The 24,277-nt window shown below is 44.9% G+C and overlaps 1 protein-coding gene across 10 annotated transcripts in view; it reads left to right on the top strand.

Annotated features, from left to right (window-relative positions):
• Positions 1 to 24,277, top strand: part of LOC140699627 (trafficking protein particle complex subunit 9-like) — a 217,169-nt gene that overhangs the window by 6,485 nt on the left and 186,407 nt on the right. For 2 of the 10 annotated variants that reach the window (XR_012077858.1, XR_012077854.1), the window contains exon 1: positions 4,362 to 4,518. Coding sequence is in view for 1 of the 10 variants with exons in the window: in XM_072972259.1 (XP_072828360.1) it covers positions 4,361 to 4,518 (158 nt within the window). In the remaining 9 variants the exon portion in view is untranslated. Of the gene's footprint in view, positions 1 to 1,009; positions 1,170 to 4,344; positions 4,519 to 5,061; positions 5,124 to 15,883; positions 16,189 to 24,277 lie in introns of those variants that run through there. The other 8 variants (XM_072972259.1, XR_012077853.1, XR_012077856.1 and 5 more) reach the window with 8 other exon arrangements.

Genomic DNA, 24,277 nt, shown 5'->3' with positions numbered 1-24,277 from the left:
GGTGGGCCCAATGTAATCACAGGTGTCCTTAAAATGGAGGATATTTCCCAGCTGAGTTTAAAATCAGAGGGAGGTGTAGCGATGGAGCAATGTTCAGAAAGGCTGCTGACCATGAAAATGGAGGAAGTTGAGGGGCACAAGCTATGGAAGGTGGGTGACCTCTGTAAACTGGGGGGAAAAAAAAGGAAACATTCTCTTCTAGACCCTCTAGAAGGAAGGAACCCTGCTGGTACCTTGAATTTAGCCCAATGAGAACTGTGTTGGATCTCTGACCTACACAGCCATAAGCTGAAAATTCTGTGCTAGTTTAAGCTATTAAGCTTATGGGAATTTGTTACAGTGGTAATAGGAAAATAACATAGTGAGCGGTAGTGTAAGGGATTAAAGGTGTAGGATCGGGTGTGGAGAGAATTCTGACATTTACACCTAAAAAACAACCAGGTGAAGTGGGAAGGTGATTTAAGGAAGACCTACCTGGCAGGGCTGTCAAGCAGACTGGAGCGAGCGAAGCCTTGGAGTTAGAGGAATCAATTAAACCTCTACAAGGAAAATAAGAAATAAAATGTAACAGGGCTTCAGTGTTAGTAGATGTAGGAATGGAAATGGGTAGAGAGATATAAACATTATTTTGAAATTAGCTACAGGTTTGATGACTGCATGTTTGGGAGAGTTAGCCGATGTGTGGATTGAATGCATCCCCTCAAAATCCATCTGTCGATACCTCATCTCCCAGGGTGATGGTACAGGGAGGCGGGGCCTTTGCGAGGTGATTAGTAGGATAAAATGAGGTCATGAGAGTAGAGCCCTCATGAATGGTATTAGTGTTCTTATACAGGGCCCCAAAGTGCTTGCTTCTCTCTCCTCTCTGGGCCATGAAGATAGTGGGAAGACAGCCATCTTCGAGCTGGCAATCCTCTCCCAGATACATTGACCTTGAAAGCCTCAGCCTCCAAACCGTAAGGAATATGCTGGTTGTTTAAGCCACCCGACCCACGGTAATTTGTTACAGAATCCCAGACTGACGAAGACAGTGGAGAATGCCACTGCGTTTGGCACTGATTGCCTGGAGAATGCTGAAACCCAGGGAAGTGGGCAGCACAGACGTTTACTCATTTAATCCTGCCAACACTGTAGGGGATAGAGTCAACATATTCCTCGCTATTTAAAAGGTAAGGAAAAAGAGGCACAAATAATAACAACGACAACGACAACAACAACAACAATAACAATAATTTGTCCAAGATTCACACAGAACTCCCTGGAGGGAGAGTGAGAATTAATACTTATGCAGGCTGGCCCCAGAGCCCCTGCTCATAACTAATAAGTCAGATCACCTTGCTTATTGGGATCAGTTTTTTCAACTGTGATATGAGTGTACTGTGTCCAGTAACTTATAATTTCAAAATACCTCACTGTAAGGGAATCATTAGTTGCAGGCATTACAAACCACAGAAAGCTAGACATACAAAAATAACTTGTTAGGGCAAGATAACCAATAATGTTTTTAAATATTATACCTGCTGACCCTTTGCAATAAAGTGTTTATTTATAATTCTGTCTGGCTACAGAATAACATCATAATCCTGCATGTGGCTGGTGGCTCCCGTGTTGGACAGCACGGGTCTAGAGAATTTAAATAACTTGCCCAGCCTTGCCCAGGAAGCTCGTGGTGGGATCAGAACTATAGTCTGGGACTGTTCCTTCCTATCCAACAAGTCCCTCATGGAAGTTTAGAAGCTTCTCCTTTGGTGCCCAGATGTCTATCCGTACTTATGACATCTTGTCAGGTGCCCCGGCCTGCTCCTGAACATCAGCCAGAACCCACTTCTGCTCTTTTTTGGCGAGGTAATACCTTCTAGCAACTTTCATTACCTTCTTGGCATCAGTTCTTACCTGGAAGGGTAGTGGCTAGAGATGGAAATGTGTCCACATGACAGGTTTTTCAAAAATATAGTAGGAGTGGTCAAGAGAAGAAAACCTCAGGAATACGAGTGGAAGCATGTCATTTAATATACCAAATGCGTACTTTCAATGTATGTTTGTGTTTCCGAGTCCAGGCTTGTTCTACTCGTGTATTACAGGCCAACACATCAGGAGACAAGGATTTGGGGCAAGAAAGAGCGGCTTAAATTTGTAAAGCCAGCGGAGAAGATGGTAGACCAATGTCCTGGAGAACCATCATCCCAAATCTGAATTCAGGCTCTTATATTAAAAAGGGGAAGCGGGAATGCTTGGTTGTTGCAAACTTGGTGTATGAATTCTTTGTTGTTAGAATCCTTTGTTCTTGCAGCTCTTCACCTGGGTCAGATCCGTGTAAACCTCCAACAAGCAAATGTTATTTTCTATTCTGTATCTTGTTATCTTTATACGAATGGAAAAGTGTTAATATCCTTCAAAGTCAGAGCCTTGAGAATAGGGTCTCCTGTATATTTCAGGATCTAGGCTACATTGTTTCACAAAAGGTGCAGAAACAACAAGACTAAGCCTAGGACACAGGGCACAGGGTTAAAGTCAAAGGAACAGATCTAATATGGAGTCAGATTTCTTCTTTCCTATTTCAGTAGTGCCATGGGGAAGGCACTTTGGGCAGCTTTCTGTAGGGTCCTGGAGGCTTTCTCTCTCAGCCTCTGTGCACCTCTATTGAAAACCGGTCATCGCTATTGGCCTGCTGGAAAACCACTCCGCCTGTTTTGCCCTGAAGTTGTGTTCTGTTTATAACTCATCTCTACTCCTTGGAAAACAACTCAATAAAGACTCAGTTGGTTTTCCACCAGCCCTGGGCAGGGGTGAGGGATAGCATGTTATTATTTTATAAAAAAATATATAAAAGAAGTTTTAAGACAACACTGGACACATAGGAGAGAGACAAACAATGCTTCCTGGCTTAAATCAAAAGTGATGACTCAGTGAGTCTATGGCTGCTGTATTTGCTGAGCTAGTTACTCCTTTGCTCCATTACACATTTATTTTAACTGAAAAAGAAATATATGCATATGGATAAAAAAATTCAAACAGAGCAAAAAATACTCAAGTGAAAGAACTTTTCCCTCATCCTCTGTTCCTACACGCCTCCCTGGAGATGCCAATGTTTACAATCCTTTGTGTGCTTTTCCAGATATGCTATGCACGTTCCCACCAATGTATGTAAATTCCTTTAAAGTTTTACTTATTTTTAACTTAAAGGGACTTAAATCCTCAAGTGGCTTCTGCCACAGTAATAGAAAAGAAGAAATCTGACTCCATATTAGATCTGTTCCTTTGACTTTAACCCTGTGCTCTGTCTCCTAGGCTTCATCTTGCTTGTAAAACAATGTTGCCTAGAGCCTAAAATATACAGGAGAGCCTATTCGGAAGGCTCTGACCTTTAAGGGTATTTAACACTTTTCCAATCATATAAAGATAACAAGTTGCAGAATAGAAAATAACGTTTGTTTTGTTGGAGGTTTACAGGGATCTGACCCAGGGAGATAGCTGCAAGAACAAAGGATTCTAACCAGAAGGAATTCCTACACCAAGAAGTTTGCAAAAACCAAGCACATAGGAAAGCAGCCTGAATTCTGACTTGGGGAGATGGTTTTCTAGGACATTAGTTTGCCATCTAGGTCTACAGAAACTTGCTATTCCATGCCCCAACACTTGGTCTCCCAACTTACTGGCCTGTCCTGCACTGAGGAGAATGAATTTGGACTCAATAACACTTCTACCTACCTAGCAAGCTGGGTACTGGGACTGAGGGCAGCTCTCCCACACACAGGGGCCTAAGGTGAGCCCTTGATTATTCCCAGAGGTTGGGGTGTGGTTTACCCAGGAGGGATGGGGACTATACACCAACACTCAGGCAGTCTGCTCCTTCTGGGGCTCTGACATTTTACCTCCCGCTCCCTGCCAGCCCAACACTTGGGACAGTGGAGCTAAGGCAGAGATCGTGCCTGCCTGTTTCCCAGCGTGTAAAAGGGGAACATGTACTCTTCCCAAGGTAGTTCTGAGAAACAACACCTGCGGGTGCTTGGTTCCCGGAGCAACAGTAAACCTAGCTCCTTGTGGGGGCAACGGGTGTGATACCCGTAGGGTTTCTGCAGAGACCTTAGCTGGAGGGCTGGGCCAGGGACGTAAAATATGAGCTGTGGGCAATGACGGGTTAGAGAAGGGTGTATAGGCAGGACTGCTGCCTCCTTCGGGATGCCCCAAGAGGTAAAACGCTTTCTCCCCATCTCTGCTACTCCCCTCCCAATTCCAGATAACTGCCTTCTCTCTGCTCCTCCTGTCCATGTGTCTCCCTCCACTTTTCCCCTCCTCCCCTCCTCCTCCCCTCTTCTCCCTCCCTCGGTTCCCCTTCTCTCTCAGGACCCAGAGCAGATCGATGGCCCTCCTGCGCATGCGCAGTCGCTGCCAGCTGGACCGCGGTTTGGAAGCTCCAGCTCCGAGCCGGGGATCGGCCCCAATGGCTTCTCAGCTCTGTCGCCCTGTAGGCCTTTGGCTCCTGCCTGGGGCCGGGGCCTCTGGCTGTGGAAGTGCAAGGTGAGGGGATATCGGGAAAGGGGTGAGGCGGCTGCGGGAGGGCGGTCGGCGTGTCACAGCCCCCCAGGGCGCCAGTCAGCGTGTGTTCAGCTGGATTGCTCGGGCCAGGCCCCTCTGCCCGCGCCACCTGCCCTGGCGCACCGGCCACAGCTGCCCAGGGCCAGGTGTGCCCCTGCCGCCTCTTGACCCAGCCGGGCTCCCCTCAGTCCGTGGCTGGAGTCCCCTTCCCCTCTCCCTCCCTCGAGTCCTCTCCTCCCGGGCTTCCTCTCCTTGGCCGCCGACCCGTCCCCACCACTGGGCGGGCTGTGTCCCGGGCGGGCGGGGTCTGCACACCCGGACGGGGCGGGCGGCTTGGGCTGGGGCTGGGGCTGGCCTCCGAGCGGGGCTGCAGCCCGCGTCCCCCACCCCGCTCTCCCTGCCCCGCGACCCCGGGGCTGCCTTCCTCTCCCTTTCCCGATCCCTGAGGTCAAGATTAGCGGCGTGGGCGCTGCTCCCTGGGCTGAGAGCCCGCGGCTGTAATGCCCAGCTTCTCCTGGTGGAGTCGGGAAAATGGAGCAGCAGTGCTGAGGGAGCTTCTGTCTCCTTGATCAGTATTTCTGCCCCAGGTAAGTACCTTGAACTCTTTCAGGTGTTATGATGGCGGTGCTTGTTGATGTAACGTGTTTTTATACTGAGAGGAATTACAGTGGTGAAAGCAGGGCTTTGTTCAGTTAAAAATGAGCTGAAGGCATGAGGCTGTCTCATCCTCCATCCTTCACTCTCCCAGGGTGAAACGTGAGACCGTTGATCTTAAAAAGATACTTATAGTCCCTAACTAGTCCAGCCCAGCTATTGTGTGTTAACAGGAACAGCACAACCCGAGGCGTTGGAGACCCAGTGACACTGCACTACTAAAGAGCTCCTGGCAAAATCTGGTTTGTTTTGTTTTGTTTTGTTTTTCTTTGTTTTTCTTAAATTGTGGGACAGACTAGTAGTATAGAGGGAAAAATAATTGGCAAGAAGGATTTTTTCATATAACAGCTTTATTGTGATATTGTTCACACACCATGAAGTCCACCCACTTAAATGTTACAATTCAGCAGCTTTTAGCATATTCACATTTGTGCAACCATTATTATTCCAGAACGTTTTCATCACATCAGAAAGACCAGTTGAAATGCATGACCTATCCACCCCTTCCCAGTGGTGGTTCTAAAGAAGTTTCTTGGCTGTTCCTGACCATAAATTAACTTGTTACATTCCATGAAATATCTAGGAGGAATTCTAATCAGAATTGCAATGAATCTGTCTATCAAAGCAGGAAGAATTAATGTCTTTATGGCATAAACTTCTACACATGAATATATCTGGGACCCTATCTTTTCATCTATCCAGAGCCATGCCTATGGGAAATCCTCATTAATTCTTGGGTTTGTGAATGATGAGGCTCAATACATCATTAGATGCAACTGTAGCCTTTCACTGAAGAGAAAAGTAACCTCGTAGAAGCCAAGTGATTCTCTGATGGTTAGAATGAGTGACCGCCAGTGCTGGAGTGTTCGAGTGGACTTGGTGCTTGCAGAGTTCTCCACCACCTACAGCTAAGGGGATTACCGTGTTCTTTTACTTTTTTTTATGGCGTTGCTTTTATTTTTACTTATTATATAAAATTATTTTTTATTGAAGTGTAGTCAATTTACCATGTTAGCTTCAGATGTACAGCAGAGATTCAGTTATAAGCTTATGCATATGTTTATAAATGTTTTTCAGATTGTTTTTAGTACAACTCATTACAAGTAATTGAAAATAGTACCCTGTGCTATATAGTAGGTCCTTGTCATTTATTTTATATTTATTAATGTGTATCTGTTAATCCTCCCTTTCCTGCCTGCTAACAACAGTTTGCTTTCTATGTCCATGAGTCTATTTCTAGCAGCACCGTTTTTGCTAGCAATATATGCTGGTTGGCTCTTTTCTGTTTCAGTAATTCCATCTTATGTGTGGGCGTTTTTCTTCTGGTGGGCCTGTGTGTGGTGTGCACACGTGATAATAGAGATCTGTATTTGGGAGGACTCCAGGCCTTGTGTAGTCCCTCGTATGGAGCGCCCACTGAACTGATGCTTGAACTTGGAAGAAAACAGTAAAAGTTGGAATTTCCACCATGGTTGAGACTTCCAGGTTTCTATAACCTGTTTAGCCCACCTAAATTTTGGCTGCACCCATACTGGATAATTTGGTGGAACTTCATGGTATGGTGGTATAGAGACAGGGCCTTGTATGCTTCTTCTCTTTCCTTTTTCTAACAGTCATTCTCCTGGGCCTTCCAGGTACTCCCCCAGAAGGGCCCAGGGCTGGCTTGGTGCTGCACTTAGGCAATATTTGTTAATAAGTCCCTTTCCTCATCTCTTCTGAGCCTCCATTTCCTTCTCTGCACAATGAGGGCTTAGACTAGATAAGTGCTTTTCAGTTTCTTTTAAAGCCATGTTTCCTTTGAGAAACAGAAAATGCAAATCTCTCCTCCCATCCCAACCCTTTAGATTTTGACACGTCCTCCAAGGAGTCACATAGCTCTTTGTGGTAAATTGATGTGATTGTGATTCCACGTGGCACAGAAAAGACTCTTCAGAGATTGATTGCAGGGAGAGGGCAGGAAAGGGGCAGTAAGTCACACTTTCTTGTGTGAGCACTGGAGCAAAGGCTTGGGTTTAAATACGGTGTCTGATGTGGCATCTCTCTAATCTTGCACAATGTGATAAACCTCTATCCCTAGTTTCTTAATGTGTCAAGTTGGGGTGGTAATATTTTAAGGCTTTTGTGAAACATTATACACATAAGCCATTTGTGTCTCTGTAGATACAAGACCTGCTAGAGAGTCGGAATTTCTTTAAAAATACATATATATTGTCCACAGCACTCTGTCTGTGTGTATTTTGAAGTTCCTGGAGGGTGAGGGTTGAGTGTAATGTCCATTGTGGGACAGGTGGCCCATGGGTCTGTGTGCCTCAGATTTCCCCCTCCTCCCCAGTCCTCTTCCTCTCAGTCCAGGATGAAGTTCCCTAGTAGATTTACACAGAGGTCTTGTGGAAATGGCTCTTCATTTTATTGTTTCACCAAGAAGGGCTGCCATCATGATCTCTGTGGCCAGGTTTTGGTGACCTGAAGGCTATGCAATTGGGGATTTCTATTTAATAAAAAGAAAAAAAAATTACAAATACAAAATTAGACCTAGGTTGGTGGCAAGGGCTTTTGAAAGTGGGGACCATTAGCTTTGTTAGCTTCAGGTGCAGTGGCCTCTGGCCACAAGGACACATCCTCATGCTCTGAAGTTGGAGGGACCAGTGGGTTCAGTGGGAATATTTACTGAGTGCATCTCATGGGCTGCGCATTGTCTTAATTGTACTGTGTGTTCCTTATTTGAGACAGTGAGCTCATTTAAACACAATAGCCTCTTTAAAATATTAGACTTTTTATTTTTAGATGTAATGTAGATTCCCATGTAGTTGTAAGAGATAATATGGAGAGGGCCTATGGACTCTTTGCCCAATTTTCTTTAATGGTTCCATCTTGCAAAGTTGGGGTACTATTCATTCGTGACTCACTAATCCTTTTAGGTTTGTGTTATTGCCCTCATTTCTATTTATGAATAAACTGGTGTTTAGAGAAGCACACAGGTCTGCCCAGGTCAACCACGTGGTTAGTGTAGATTTGGGTGGAATGTGGGCTTGGCATTTCCAAGCAATACCATTATGATGGTCTGTGGCAGGGAGCAGCATTCATTTTGCTTGTTTATTCATTCATTCAACAAACATTTATTGAATAAACTCTGTGGTTCAGATGCTTTCATAGGGTTATCTGATTCTTCAGCAGTATGGAGAATCAGGTAATATTTTCTTTTTTTTTTAATATGAGAAAAATATCTCTGAGAGGTTATAACCTCCCCAAAGGAAAAATAGCTCATAAATGAGGGATAGTACACTTGTACAGTTCCTTCTTCTTATGCAGGTGGTACCCTAGGCATTTTACATCTGCATAATTCCATAATCCAGATATATTCTTGTAAGGCAAGGAGTTTTTTTTTAATTGAATTATAGTCAAGTTTACAATGTTGTGTCAATTGCAAGGTGGGTTTTTTTTTTGAATTTTGAATTGAGAAAATATTTTTTGAGGGGGTTAATTAAGTTTATTTATTTGTTTCATTGTTCTAAAATGAGGTACTGAGGATTGAGCCTAGGTCCTTGAACATGCTAAGCACATGCTCTACCACTGAACTGTACCCTCCTCCCCAAAGCAAGTTTTCTTACCCATTATTCTGCACCTTAGGAGTTCAAATAAATTGGAGTTGAAATCCAGATATTTTGATCCTACTATGGTTCTTTGCATTATATCCTGCTGAGGGGTGGGGAAGCAGTTCCTTTATTCATTCCTTTATTCAGCAGTTTTGAGCACCGACTGCATCAGGGCCTGCCTAGGTGGTTGGAAACAGAAAACAAGAAATGACCCTTTTCTGCAGGGGATGGAAGCCTAGACCAAAAGCTGGGCAATGTGATCTGAGCTTCAGTAGCCATGTGCAGACGCTGAGGACAAACTTATCCACGATTTGCTTGGACTTCCCTTGCCTTCTGGCTGGTGCACACCAGGTCGCTGCAACCCAGTGAGGCCCGCAGCCCACAGCACAGTATGTACATCGATTTACCCTCCCTTCTCGGCAGGGACTGCAACATGAGCGCCCCTGACTACGTGCAGTGTGCTGAGGACCACCAGACTCTCCCCGTTGTCGTCCAACCCGTGGGGATCATCTTAGAGAATTTCTTTTGCATCTATAATGGAATCTCCTTGGTGAGCCAAATCAGCCCGTGCGGCTCCCAGTGGGCACTCTGTATCTACTATAGGTATCACTATGTGCCCGAGAATGGATGGAGTGACTCCCAGACCCACCGCAATGTCGTGGGCCTTGTCACCATTACCAACTGCCTCTTGGCCAAGACCTTCTAGAAGCTCCATGCACAGAGGAGCTGTATGGCACCACGCGCTATGACTCTCAGCTCTTTGTCTTTGTGCTGTATGGGGAGGTGGCCGAGCAGCCGCGCACCGACGTGGCCTTCAATCTACGAGGACTGCAGGCTGGTGGAGAAGAGGATCGACGACTTCACTGAGTCACTCTTCATCTTGCCCAAGTCCAAGTGGCTGGATGGGGCCCCCGAAAATTCTGGGGAGAAGACCCCCCTCCTCTACATCCTATTTGAGTAGGAGGACATCGTGGGACTGGACACAGACAGCAGGCAAGTCAACCTGAAGGCCGGGCCACCCTGGCTGTGTGAAAGATTGCTTCCCTACATCCAGAATGGGATCAGCAAGGAGGAGGGCTGTCTTGTAGCCAAGGCGGGAAGGAGGTGCAGCCCGCCGGTTTTCAGACATTTAAAAGTAAATCTGCTTTTGTTTCAGAGAGATACTTTTAGGGTTAGTGTGGACACTTACTCCCCCTTTTCAGCCAGGAAACTTGGTGGGACCCCTGGAGTTGCTGTCCAATAGAGTAGCCACAGCCACTGATGTTAGGAGTGCTGGGGAGGAGGCTGGTCTGAGCTGAGATGTGCTGTAGGTCAAATGCACATCAGACGCTGAAACTTGTCTAGTAAAAAGAATATAAACTATCTTGTTACTTTCTATATTGATTACATGTCAAAATGATAGTATTTTACATACAGTAGAATAAGTAAGGTCTGTTCTTAAAATCAGTTACTTGTTTTTTTTTTTTTTTACATTTTAAACGTGGCAACTGGGAAACATTATTTACATGACTCTCATTTCATTCCTGTTGGACAGCCTGTCCTGGGACAGTTTCATCCCTTCGCTTATAGATGAGACTCTGATTCCCGAGACGCAGAACGAGGTGCTGGTTGAGCTCGGGGTGGAGCCGGTGTCTCCTGCCTCCCAGGCCCAGCACTAGCACGGCTCAGGCCCTCTCCCCTGCCTGACAGCCACCATGCCAATTTAGGACATCAGAAACACTGCCAGGGGCATCCGAATGAGCTCCTTATGCAGGGAAAGGCGTGTCACGGAGAATGGAACAGAGCAGGGAAAAATTCGTCCTCACTTTGTCCCTGTGATTATGGCAAAGGCCCCACTCTGCCTTGGAAGGGCAGACGAGCTCTTCTGGGCTGCCTACCCCCTCACCCTCTACTATGTTTCCCTGTGTATCTTTCAAGCTGTCCCTCGGGCAGAAGAGGGTGAGATGTCTTTGCCGAGAGGTGGTCCCCCTTTACTGGGGAGATTGAGGGGAGCTGTGTCCCCCCCGGCCTGCGGTCTCGGGCCTTGAGTCTCGAGAGCGTTCATGGCGGTCCCACAGGTGACGGTCGGAGGACATGACACGTGCTGCCGGGCCCGCTGTGCAGGAGGGGCTCTGTGATTGTCTGATTCTAAGGTCAGATTCTCCTTTCTTGTTGTTGGTAAGATGGAGGAGAAGATGCCAGAGAATTGATAAAAAGAAAATCCACACCAGTCCTGTGAATGACAGACAAAGGGGATCCGTGTCCCACCTGCGTATGGTGCCTGGCGGGCTCTGGATTAATTTTCACTTCCTCCCCGGACATTCCTCTATGGCTTAAGGAAGGGGAGAGGCATGTCGTGGCCATGATCTGTACTTGTCCTCACATGGTCCTGTGATCTACATGCCCACACTACCCTTCTGCTCCTTGGAGATGAGGTGTCAGGTTTAGGAAACTGGGCACTGCTGAGGGCATAGCTGCCAGAACCGTGCTACACCAAGGCTGGCTCCGTTCACCTGACCTGTCACCTCCTGTTGAGTCCCAAGGCGTCATTCAAGGTAGGCGCATCGGTGCAATGTAAGCAGGGACCACCTTCTCGCCCTGGACAGACTGGTGGGTGAGCAGTGGAAGCCCGGAGCCCTGCACCAGCCCCCAGGCCAGTGCCTCCTCTTTCGTCAAAGGAGGCACTGGTGACATTTTTGCTCAGCAACTGCTTGGCTTTGAGTCTGCAGACCCACCAGAGAATGCCAGATTGTTTTTGCCTTTTGAAGTCTGCCCTTGGGATTTGGTGGAGTAGCTGGATGTGTGCTTAGCCCATAGTGGTTGACACTGTCACCATTGTTTACCCAGAACCTTGTGTACCAGGCATGGCTCCAGGCATCAAAATACAGCAGCGCATTAAACCTCCCTCCTTGTGGGTCTGTCTGTTTTGGTACCACAAGGGCTCAGCCAGCATCTGAACGTCAGCGAGATAACGCGGCCAGTGAGCTCGGGTCAAGCACGTTCTCCTCCAGTCACTTTTACTCCATAGTTGCTTTTACTATTCCACAGTCATTAATTTTTTAAACAATGCTTTGGTTCAGGAGCAGAACCTAATTCTCCCCTGTTCCTCTTGGTGGGAGTGAGTAACATTGTCCAGCTTGAAGTGTGAACACATTTTGTAGCCCAAAAGCTGTCTACACACAACTAGGTGAAGTTTTGGTTTGGGGCGCTGACCACGTTGGGGTCCCCCGGCAGCACCGCTCCCCTCAGGCCCCTGCCTTCCCTGGATCAGGAGGTGAGGGTGGGTCTCACCGTCCCCGCGTCCCTGTCCTCATCACACTCACGTAATTTCTTGCAAATGCTGTCAGTTATTTTTGTTCTTGTGTGTTTCTTATTTTCGCTTTTCCTCTTTTCCTTTTTCTATTTTCCTTTTTCTCTTATACCACCCTGTGAGCATGTTGTTGGGTCTGAAAATGTGGGCTGTGCACACCCTGCATTGGAATAGCCAGATCGCCCTCTGTGCTGTCTCCATCGCTTTAAAAAGCAAAAACTTAACAGTTGCCATGATTCATATATTATCCTAGTCATCTTCTTATTTTCTAGTTTTTTGGAATTTTTGCTCTGTTAGCACATCACCCACTGGAGTTTGATACCTGTTAAAGTCCTTGCTTTGAGGAACCTGTTTGTTCCTCCTTATATTTGGTAACAAATGCTCTCTTACTAACTTTGTTTATTTGTTTTGAAGAAGAGAGATGCGAATTGATTTAGGCGGCTGCTGAGGGATTTTTTTCATGGAGTATTTAAACTTGGAAAGTCAAAATCTGCAGCACCTTGCTTGATTCTGGCTTTTACACAAACGTGCTCGGCACACGGTTCCTGGCTGTCGCTGTGTGACGTGCGTGACTGTGCTTCCTGGCCGGCGGTCACTGGTGAGGAAGTGGCCGGCTCGGGGGTGAGCAGCTGCAGTGGACTCTGTTGGAGGAAGCAGTCACCAGTTTTTTGTTTTTCTGGTTTTATTTTTGCATTCACCTTCCCAGAGCCATTTACTTTATTTTGCATTCATAGAGGGGCAGGAGCGGGTCTAAAACCATGCCACTCTTTTGTTCCCTTTATGAGGCTGGTTTTTCTAAGTATCAGGAAAACATTGCCTTGTCCTAAGGAGCTGGTTCACTTGGATCTGGTGGACACAGGGACCGCTAAAGGGGACCGTAGCTTCCTCTCTTCTTCAGCCAGTGGGTATTCAGAGCCGGGTCTGTGGTTTGCCTCAGCAGCCGTGCAGGCCTCCCTGCACCGGCCTTTACTTTTACCCCTTTTTGGCAGTTAATAGCTGACTCTGTGTCTGTTGCAGCTGATGTCCACCACTGACGGCCATGTCGTTATTTTGCGGTAGTGAGTCTCCAACACCCCTGTCAGCCGTGAAGGGACCTTGCATTCTCACCCCGACCCTGTTTCATCTCACCCAGGGGAAGGGTTTGGCCACCACCGTCATGCTGGACATGAGGCCTTGTTTCTCCTTTCATGCTCTGGTCCAAATGTGGACACTTCATCCTTCACTGACTTGGTCTCGCTTGAGACAGTCCAGACTTTCTGAAAGAGTCCATCACATTCTGGGGGGGGAACAGAACAAAAGTAAGAGTCGCAAGTAGGAGTCAAGGCTGTCTGGGTTGGCAAATGCAGGCTGGGATCTGTGATGTCTGGTCTGTGCCCTGGAAACAGGCCTTTCCCGTGGCTCCCGAGAGAAAAGGGGTTGGAGCGAGAACAGACTTGCCTGGGTTCCTACCATCCTCATCTACTCACTGACATGAGTGTCAGCTAACTAGGAGCTCCCCCAAACCTCGGGCCCTTCAAAGCTCAGACCACGGGAGATCCTTGAGTCCCTTCTCCTGGTCCTTCTTTGTGAGAATCCAGTGCCTTCTGAGGTGACCGGCAGCAGGAGATGCCTATCCCTCCAGGGAACTCCCATCGGAGGACTGTGACTCAGTGCACCTTGCTGTGAGCTTAACGGTTTCCATCCGTGCTCCCTGCAGAACCAGACTTGAGACTGGCTTAGCGACAGAAATGACAAGACTGATTCCAGGGCAGGGCCAGGTGGAGGGAACAGTGGAAATTGAATGTGACCTCAAAAACCTAGGTGGGTGATGGGGCTGTTACTAAAATGGGGAGCCTGGGAGGTACCTGCCAGGAATCGAAGTCTAGAGTAAATGGTGGTCATAAGGCTTTTTTTTTTTTTTTGACATAAGGCATTTTTAAGATGCCATTTGTCATCCAAGTTAGGACTTCCAAGAGGCACTCGGGTCTATGAGCCTGGGGCTCAGGTGAAGGAGCCGGACTAGAGATACACGTTAGGATTCGTCATTCTTAGCTGGTGTTCACAGCCGTGCAAGTGGATCAGCTCATCTCAAGAGGTGCAGACTTTGGCTGGTGGGGGCAGGGCTGTGCCTGGTTTGGAGGAAAGCCCAGACCATGCAGCTTTGGTGTGTCAGTCAGCGGCGTTTGTGATTTTCAGAGCAATGGCATTTATCCTTAAGGTTCTGGGGGGTGGGCAGGGCCACCCAGGAAGAAATCTGAAGGGAGGGTTTTGGCCACGTGTGCACATCTTGGGACGATCCAGAGGCTGCAGGGTCCACAAGGGGAAACTCCTCAGAAGCTGGAGTCGCAGTGGGGAGTTGGGAGAATGTAGTCACACTCTCCTGTGAGGAAGGGAGGGAGGCCTCGGGAGTCCGCACCCTAGCGGACTCTCTTTCCCACGAACAAAAGGCAATCAGACAGAAGATTTGAAGTGAGAAGGGATGGGCGCTGGGAGAGGAGCCAACCTGGAGAAAGGTGGTTGAACAATTCTGGAATAGTCTCCCTGAAAAATAGAGTTAAAAATACCCAGACTCTTAAGAATATTGATAGTGACTGGGGAGGAGGCAGTTGTTTTTCTGGCCTCCTAAGGGTAAGGTATGTATCCAGGGATACACAGAAGAATCGGGCAGTCTGTTCCGGGGGCTTCACCCGTACCAGGGGGAAAAGTGCAAGTTTAAAGGGGGAGAAGGGCAGCTGAGGGAAACTAGCCAGGCCCCGTGTCACGTACCAGTCGGCCGCCCTACTTGCGTGTTGCATTCACATCCATGCCTCCCAAATGGGCGGTGGCAGCCCTGTTTTGAAGATTGGGAAGCCTTCTCAGAGGGGTTAAGGAATTGGTCCATTTAGCGGCTAGTAAATGCTGTAGCAGGATTCAAGCAGGGCCTTGTCAGACTTCAAGGGCATGTTCTCTCTACTAATTCCGGTACCTCCCCGTTGTACCTGAAATGGTGAAGTGAGTCAGTTTCGGAGCCTTTCAGAGAAAGTACGCTTTAAGTGCCTCAGGACTGTTGCACAAAGCTCAGTGTTCTTTGATGGTTCGGAAGCACCGCAGTGCTTTTTGCTCCACAGATGTAAGGTCTTACTCTTTTGACGATGGTGTGGTTGTAAATGATGTACAGGTGCAAAACCACACTTAGCAGCTTCTGAAGGGAAACTCTCCAGTTCTCCCTTGATCCGCTTTCTTCCACGGGATGTAACTGTGCTGCAGCGTAGGCCTGAGCTTTCCGTATGGAGTGAGGGTTTGATATCCAAATTAAACATAAAACAGTCAGATGGAGAAAATCGAAGATGACAATATATTTTCGGGTTTCATTAGACAAGATATACTATCTGTTAATGGCCCATAAAGCGAATGAAATTGAGTACAGAACATTGCATTTCTTACTTTCTACTGAGAGATATCTTCCAACATAAGATTCTCTGCTTTGGAACTTCAGCTCTGCCACTAGGGCGCCTGTCATTGTGTTGGTGTGATTGCATTTACACAGTGCATGTAATCTGGGCTTCCTTAGCCCCAAACACTCCAGTGCAGAATCATAGGCTGCAGCCATCACTTAGTTATACAAATACTTCTAAAACTATATGATACCAAAAGAAAATAAATAAAAATAGAGAGAGGGAGATTGCCTTTATCAAAGTTCCTTTGGATTTTAACTGCAAAGTGTTGTTGAGCAGCTCTGGTTTCCTTTGGATATGAATATATACATTTCTTTGCATGTAACTTGGATTTTAGGCTTGAACACCAAGCTCTTGTTTTCCATGAGCCACAAAAATCATAGCCAAATGACACACCTATGAAACATTTTATTCTTTTTATCTGAGACAGAATCCTTGAATTTGGGACTTGAGCTGTGATTTTGCTGTTTGCTCTTCCCACCCCTCTTGTCACCTCACTCCTTTTTCCCACGTGGCCTCCAAGAGTTCATGGTCTCAAAGGAACAGGTGGACAAATACCAGTTGGTCGCCAAGAAGTGCTGCTGTAGACGGAGCCCAGCCAAGAGCTAAAGGACATCATCAGGGAGGACTTCCTGGAAGAAATTGGCTCTACATTCAGTTCTGAGGACAGAGTAAGAGTCAGCCATGAGAAGGAATCAAGAGGGTGACTCAGGAGGCAGGAGCAGCCCGGGTAGAGGCCTGGAGGCTTGTGGGGTGGGGACTCGGGGAGACTGCCCTGTGTGGTCCAGGGTGGTGGGTGACCCTGCTTTGAAGGACACTGGAGAGGGCCTAGGGGTGGAGGGCTTTGGAGGAGCTTGGTTTTTACTAGAACTGACACAGAGGAGGCAGTGAATGGTGTCAGCAGGAAGTGACCCTTAGGAGAGCAGCTCTGCCTGTCCTTTTGAGTCCCACCCCTTCATTCTTTTATTCATAACACACGCAATTCTGAGTGCCTAGGGGAGAGGGGGTGGACCCACAGTAGTAAGCAAAATGTACTTGCTTCTTGAGAGCTTAGCAGTGTCAGAAGTTGACTTAGATTAAAATGTTCTATTAACACAGCAGGGCACCTAATCCAAAGTGCGGAGGTTGGAGGGAAGGAAGGCTTCCTTGACAAACAGTTAAAATGAGCCTGGAGGCTAGTGGGAAGCAGCAGTCACAGGGCCCCTGAGGTCACTGGGGACCTGGTACTGAGGTGAGGATAGGCAAGCAGGGTCGGGGGTGGGGCTAGAACTCTACCAGGGAGCCTCTGAAGGGTTTGAAGTGGGGGAGATGTAATCAAATTTGTGCTTTGGGAAGGCTGCCTTGGCTGTGTGTGTGTGTGTGTAGCAGGGAAGAGGGGGAGGGTGTCACCAACTGGGAGGGTCATTAGAAGACCATTCACAGGCTCGGAGGCCACCAGTGGGAGAGGGGCATCGGGGCTGCTTGGGGACCGCAGGGGCAGTGTGGATGCCGGATTTCCTTATGGGGAGGGCTTGTTAGCGGGGTCGCTCTAGCGACACCTTGTGGCTGGAAGTAAACAGATGGAGGCTGCCAGGTGGACTTACCTCTTCTCTCCTTCCCTGCCTTGTGTGTGATGATCTTAGCTCTGCCAACATATGGAAAAGAAGAGCTAAGTTCCAGAGTAGCCCAGGACTTTGCTGAGCTCGTTCAAGTGAGATTTGATAAGATTTAGTCTTGTGTTGAGATCTGTAGGTTAACTTAGCTAGAAACGTCCCGTCTTTTGGATTTCCATAGGGGTATTAATTCTTGATAAAGATTGCTTTCTTGGTGAGAGGAAATTTAATACAACTGATGTCTTTCTCAAAAAAATATCTTATCTTTTAAGAAATTTAATATTCAAAATAATAGGAATATTTTAAAATGATAAACTAAGGCTTTCGTGTAGTTTCTTTGGTTTCTGAGTTGATGTGTAGGTAGACCCTTTGCATTACATAATAGCACATCTTTGTCAGTATTTAAAGAGCTGTTAGTGAGCGCCCTAGACCCCACTTTTGAAAGCATCATTAAAGCTTGCTCTGAAATAGTGAAGTCATATAGGTCTTTTTTGCAGAAGCCAGATATTTGGTTTATAATCTGCAGCATAGCTCCCTTTATAAAATAATAATAGGTTCAAAATTAAGAAAGTGGAAAATAATTGATTTTTTTAAAAACTGAAACATAAACTTTCTTGTGCTAATGTTGCAACTGGAAATTTCGAAAAGAAAAATCCCACTGTAATATCATCTACGTGAAATACATATATGTCTGTCACGTTTGAATAGTAACTGCACAGTGGTTTTTGAAGTCAGGATCATTCCAGCTCAGATACTGGCAGTGATGGTTGCTGGTTTTCAATGGAAGAACCTAAATTTGCTTTCTTAGCTTTATTCTTTTCTTTTTCTTTTCTTTTCTTTTCTTTTCTTTTCTTTTCTTTTCTTTTCTTTTCTTTTCTTTTCTTTTCTTTTCTTTCCTTTTCCCTCTCTCTTTTTTTTTTTTTTGGGTAGTGCGAGGGTTGAGTAGTGCTGTGCCAGCATGACTTGGGGGAAATTTGGGGGCAGATGTCGTGCAGCAGCAGTGAGATATTTCCATGCCTTTTACTTTCTGGACATCACCAGGGAACATGTGTGGTTTGTGCCTGCAGGATGCGATGCTGCAGGACTCCCTGGTCCATCAATGTTATGTCTTGGAGCTGCTCCGGTCAGTGAATGATTTTCTGTGGCTTGGAGCTAATGTGGTCTGATGCAGATGATCAGATGTGTAACTGAAGTACTTTTACTTGAAATAAGAGAAAAGCTAGCAAAAATGTCTCTAAAATACAGGATGAGGGAGGAGAATTGGCTGAGCTGCTTGCAGTGGGGAATATTCTCAGGTGACTCCCTCACTGTGTCTCCTGTCACTCTCCCCCACAGCCCTGCACGGCAGTCCTACTGAAGCAACCATGCACTTTCTCAGAAATGCGCTGAATTTCCTTGTGCCTCTGATTGTTCGCTTTTTTTTTTTTTTGAAAGCACATCTTGCCCTTTGCTTAAATGCCGGCCTTGCTAGCCACCACTTACACTCATTCTTCTGGACCTCGTCCATATATAGCTGCTGAATGGATGAACAAAATGTAGTATCTCCATTTAGCGGAACATTATTCAGACATAAGAGTGAATAAAAAAGAAAAAATAAATAAAGGGGAATATGAAAAATCCATCTGCTCTGGGAAGTCCACCCTGACTGCTCAACCCGGCCTTTTCCCTTTGAAACCCCATCCCTTATACCCCTCTCTACTATTTTTGATAGTATTTACCACCTTCTAATAAAGTTTAACATTTTCAAAGGAAAGAGACATGCTGATACCACTTCAACATGGGAAAGCCTTGATAACAGCACGTTAATTGAAAGGAACCAGACACAAACGGCCGCATATTGTTGATTTCAGTGATCTGAAATGCCCAGAATAGGCTCATGCAGTGGCAGAGAGCAGATGATGGTTGCAAGGGGCTGGGTGGAGGAGGGTTGTGGAGTGACTGCTAGTGACAGGGGTGTTCTATTGGGGTGATGAAGTGTTCTGGAAATAGATGGTGGTGAGGGCTGCACAACCGTGAGTATGCAGAAGGCTACTGAGCGCTGTCTCTGGGAGTGCCTGTTGTTGGGGCGGCTTTATTTTGTTCTCATCCTGTAATGTGAAGGGTCATCTTGTGCTGAGATCATTCAACTCCTGTGAGTGGTAAGGCTAAGAGACTTTGCAGAGTCATGTTTCTTTTTTCCCCCTTGCTGAGTGTAGGCAAAAATGGTTTAAGCCTGAGAAAGTGCTCCATATGCAGAAATGTCTTTCAGTTTTGCCTGGTGTAAAAATCTTGAGAGCTTTTTAATCGTTTAGGACAGTCTGTAGGGAGAAACAGCCCGTGAAGCCTGGGTGAGACCTGGAAGAGCCGCTCTTCCCTCCCAGACACGGGTGGGGATTTCACCCCAGTTCAGGCAGTGAAGGGCCAAGACCCGTGAGTGAAGTTGACAGTCGTGAATATTTATGTGTATCCGCTGCTTCATCTTGGATATTAATTTCTAGCTGAGTCATTTTTGTGGCGGCAGACTCTTCCTACATCAGGAATTTATAGTATCTGCTCTTTGAGGTGAAGACCTGACAGACTTGATTATTTAACAGTCTATCTTGTATTGATATCTCAAATTCCTTTGTCAATCGCAAAACAGCAGAAATACAGACGTCCTTTAATGCCGATGCGACCTGGAGCAGGTTTAGTTTCTGTGCCTCAGTGGCCTTATCTGCGGGTGGGGAAGTTTATAACAGTGCTTCCCTCAGAGGAGCTGGTGAGAGGAGACTGAGAAGCACAAATGGAAGACTTACACGAGATGCTCATGAATGACAAAATTTAGTGCTGTCAGCCTGGTGAGGCCTCAGGGACAGAGATGTCAGAACAGAGCAGCCCTAGCCGGAGTTCGATCCGCATTGGCAGGTTTTATGATCACTATCACCACTGTGGGTTATCAGGTAGTTTTAAGACTTGGTAATATGAATTCATGAATAATGTTAAAGACTAGACAACTCAGATCCGGTTTACATAGTTCTCAAGATTTCCTGTGATAAATGGATATTTTTTCCCCATCTTAAATCTGAGTGGATTCTCTAAAAAAATTCCGTAGTCCTCCATCTTTTCCCTTTAATTCTCCTTTTTAAAAAAAAAAAGTTTTTAAATGGAGTTACTGGGGACTGAACTGAGGGCCTCACGCGTGCTGAGCACATACTATCTCAACTGAGGTATACGCTCTCCCATAATTTTTTTAAACTTTACTTTCTTAGTATGCAGAGGTTAGAGGCCTCTAATTCTTTTTTTGGAGACTTGTCTATAAACCTGTAAATCTAAAATTAATGGACAAAATTTGGTTTATTAAAAAAATCATTAGAACTTTCTTCAATCCATTCAAAAGGAAATGCTTATTGAGTTAAAATGTTTCTCCTTTATGGTGATTTCTAATTTTTGGTCTCGCTTAACTTATTAAAAGTAATCCTCATCATCATAATGACCAAGCTTGCTGTGAGTGGACACCTACCAAAGGCTAAACTGTTTTTCTCATGTTTTACTTCAAAGCAGGTATTTGACGATAGGTATAAATGTCGCCTTTTTGTAGCTGAGGGATTGAGAGGTGGGCAGCTTGTCCCAAATCAAACGCAGCTGGCGGTGCCTAGCTCGGTGCTGGAACCCAGGCTGCACAGGATGCATTCTCAATTTCTCCTCTGATCAGCCTCCCGTTGAGTGGTTTCCAGAACACCTGTGAGTCCATAAATGACCGATTTTGGCGATCTCAGCCTGATGAGGCCTTCAGAGGAGAGACACCATTGAGAATGTGAGACAGAGTGGCATAAATTAAAATTGTACATTTTCACAAATGTTGCATTCTCAGGTAATGACTTAAATAGTTTATGTTTTCTTTATTTTAGTGCTATGTAAGCACTAAAAACAAAACATTAAAAATGATTATAGTGCAAAATAGGAGTGGGCTTTGAAAGTCCAATCATTGCTATTGATGTTGCTTGTTTTTCTCTAGTGGTGCTTTTTGACAGAATAATTTACAGTGACTGAATTTATTTTATGTATGTAGTCTTAGTATGGAGGAAAAGTTTGTCAGTGAATATTGAAAGTAAAATCTTTACTCTTTTCTTTACTGATGATAAATATGTATGTTGTTTCCATGGCTTAAGTATATTTCCTCATTTGTGAAATTTGAGTGATGCCGTTTACCGTGTCTGACTGTGAGAGGTAGATGCCTTGTATACAAAGCATTCAAGAGCTGCTTAGTAAAAATGTGCTGTCACAATGACAGATAGTTTAGAAGGATCAACTGTGAATACTAAAGAGGGTGGCTTGTTTCTGATGCATATTCAATATGGATATATATGAATATGGCTTAAAGTAACAAGGATTCAGGGTTTTGTGTGTGTGTGTGCGTGCAGTATGAAGTTTTAATGAAATCTGTATCATTCTATTGAGACAGGGACTAGTTAAATTGACTTAAGCAGACGACCTTGAAGATTATTTACACAGAATGTGTATTGTTACAACTCAGTGTACATGCTGCCGTGTAACTATACACTCAGACATTTAAATTCGTAGGAATCTGACCAGAAGCATTAAGTTTAGAAAAATCCACATTGATCATTTTCAGGGAATAAGCTTCTCTCTTTTGTGATTAAAGAAAATTTTGATTTATTTTTCTGCACTCTTAATAGGTTTTAAAATATCAAAACATTGATTTGACATGTCAGCTTTTTTAATAGAAAAAAGCTCATGCTGTTTTAATATGTAAATAAATGTTTTTGTATTTCAATACACTTCTATGACTTCCTGGCTCTTTGAGAAGTATTTTGCAAGATACTTAGATTACCTACTGTTGGAAAAAATACAGACATGACATTTATGAATATAGGGCTAGTACAGGTCTGTTGGTTTTTGCTACAGTGCAAGACATGAGGACTAGGAGAGCTTTGCTGCTGATGGCCAGGAGGATAGATCCCAGATCTCAGTCTCCCCTCCTGTAAAATGAAGTGGCTGGACTGGATTCTTTCCACTTCAAAGATGAGTTTCCATGAGCCTGTGTCTTTTGTATATATTCAGGAGTATTAGCAATATCTGATTAAGTACTGAATACCCCTCCCTTTCCTGAAGCGAAGTGCAGTATGTGCTACAAAAGCATTTAGTTATCTGATTCTTGTTTCTGATCCACAGACAATTTTTGTGTTGCATCTTTCCAGGCAACCTGGAAGGCCTTTTAAGCCATAGGTGGCGCTGTTGCACTTTCTTACAGTCTTAACTTTCCTGTTTGTAAAGGAAGTCTTAAACAACGTTATTTTTTTTTTATTCCTTTGCTTAGTGCTTCAGGGTAGCAAATTGTCCATTATGTCTGACTACCTGGAAATATTATTCTGCTTATGACTTAGTTTAATTCTGTGATCTCGCTGTGAACATTTCAGACTTCCTGTGCAAACAGTGGCAACATCGGACTTTTCTTTTTCTTTTTTTACATTTTTTATTGATTCATAATCATTTTACAGTGTTGTGTCAAATTCCAGTGTTCAGCACAATTTTTCAGTCATTCATGGACATATACACACTCATTGTCACATTTTTTTCTCTGTGATTTATCATAACATTTTGTGTATATTTCCCTGTGCTATACAGTGTAATCTTGTTTATCTATTCTACAACTTTGAAATACCAGTCTATCCCTTCCCACCCTCTACCCCCTCCCCGGTAACCACAAGTCTGTATTCTCTGTCCATGAGTCTATTTCTGTCCTGTATTTATGCTTTGTTTTTGTTTGTTTGTTTGTTTTGGTTTTTTAGATTCCACACAATAGCGATCTCATATGGTATTTTTCTTTCTCTTTCTGGCTTACTTCACTTAGAATGACATTCTCAAAGAGCATCTATGTTGCTGCAAATGGTGTTATGTTGTCGGTTTTTATGGCTGAGTAGTATTCCATTGTATAAACATACCACATCTTCTTTATCCAGTCACCTGTTGATGGACATTTAGGCTGTTTCCATGTTTTGGCTATTGTAAATAGTGCTGCTATGAGCATTGGAGTGCAGGTGTCATCCTGAAGTAGATTTCCTTCTGGATTCAAGCCCAAGAGTGGGATTCCTGGGCCATATGGTAAGTCTATTCCTAGTCTTTTGAGGAATCTCCACACTGTTTTCCACAGTGGCTGCACCAAACTGCATTCCCACCAGCAGTGCAGGAGGGTTCCCCTTTCTCCACTGCCTCTCCAGCATTTGTCATTTGTGGATTTTTGAATGACGGCCATTCTGCCTGGTGTGAGGTGATACCTCATTGTAGTTTTGATTTGCATTTCTCTGATAATTAGTGATATTGAGCATTTTTTCATGTGCTTTTTGATCATTTGTATGTCTTCCTTGGAGAATTGCTTGTTTAGGTCTTCTGCCCATTTTTGGATTGGGTTGTTTATTTTTTTCTTATTGAGATGTATGAGCTGCTTATATATTCTGGAGATCAAGCCTTTGTCGGTTACATTTGCAAAAATTTTCTCCCATTCCATAGGTTTTCTTCTTCCTTTACTTCTGGTTTCCTTTGCTCTGCAGAAGCTTGTAAGTTTCATTAGGTCCCATTTGTTTATTCTTGCTTTTATTTCTTCTAGGAGAAAATTTTTGAAATGTATGTCAGATAATGTTTTGCCTATGTATTCCTCTAGGAGGTTCATTGTATCTTTTCTTATGTTAAAGTCTTTAATCCATTTTGAGTTGATTTTTGTATATGGTGTAAGGGAGTGTTCTAGCTTCATTGTTTTACATGCTGCTGTCCAGGTTTCCCAACACCATTTGCTGAAGAGACTGTCTTTATTCCATTGTATTCTTGCCTCCTTTGTGGAGATGTGTTGATCAAAAGTTTGTGGGTTCATTTCTGGGCTCTCTATTCTGTTCCATTGGTCTATATGTCTGTTTTGGTACCAATACCATGCTGTCTTGATGACTGTAGCTCTATAGTATTGTCTGAAGTCTGGGAGAGTTATTCCTTCAGCCTCTTTCTTTCTCTTCAGTAATTCTTTGGCAATTCTAGGTCTTTGATGGTTCCATATAAATTTTATTATGATTTGTTCTAGTTCTGTGAAATATGTCCTGGGTAATTGGATAGGGATTGCATTAAATCTGTAGATTGCCTTGGGCCGTGTGACCATTTTAACAATATTGATTCTTCCAATCCAGGAGCATGGAATATCTTTCCATTTTTTAAATTCTTCTTTAATTTCCTTCATCA

Source organism: Vicugna pacos, chromosome 11 (assembly GCF_048564905.1).
Source record: "Vicugna pacos chromosome 11, VicPac4, whole genome shotgun sequence".
Lineage (NCBI taxonomy): Eukaryota > Metazoa > Chordata > Mammalia > Artiodactyla > Camelidae > Vicugna > Vicugna pacos.
This window is presented reverse-complemented; position numbering and strand designations above follow the sequence as displayed.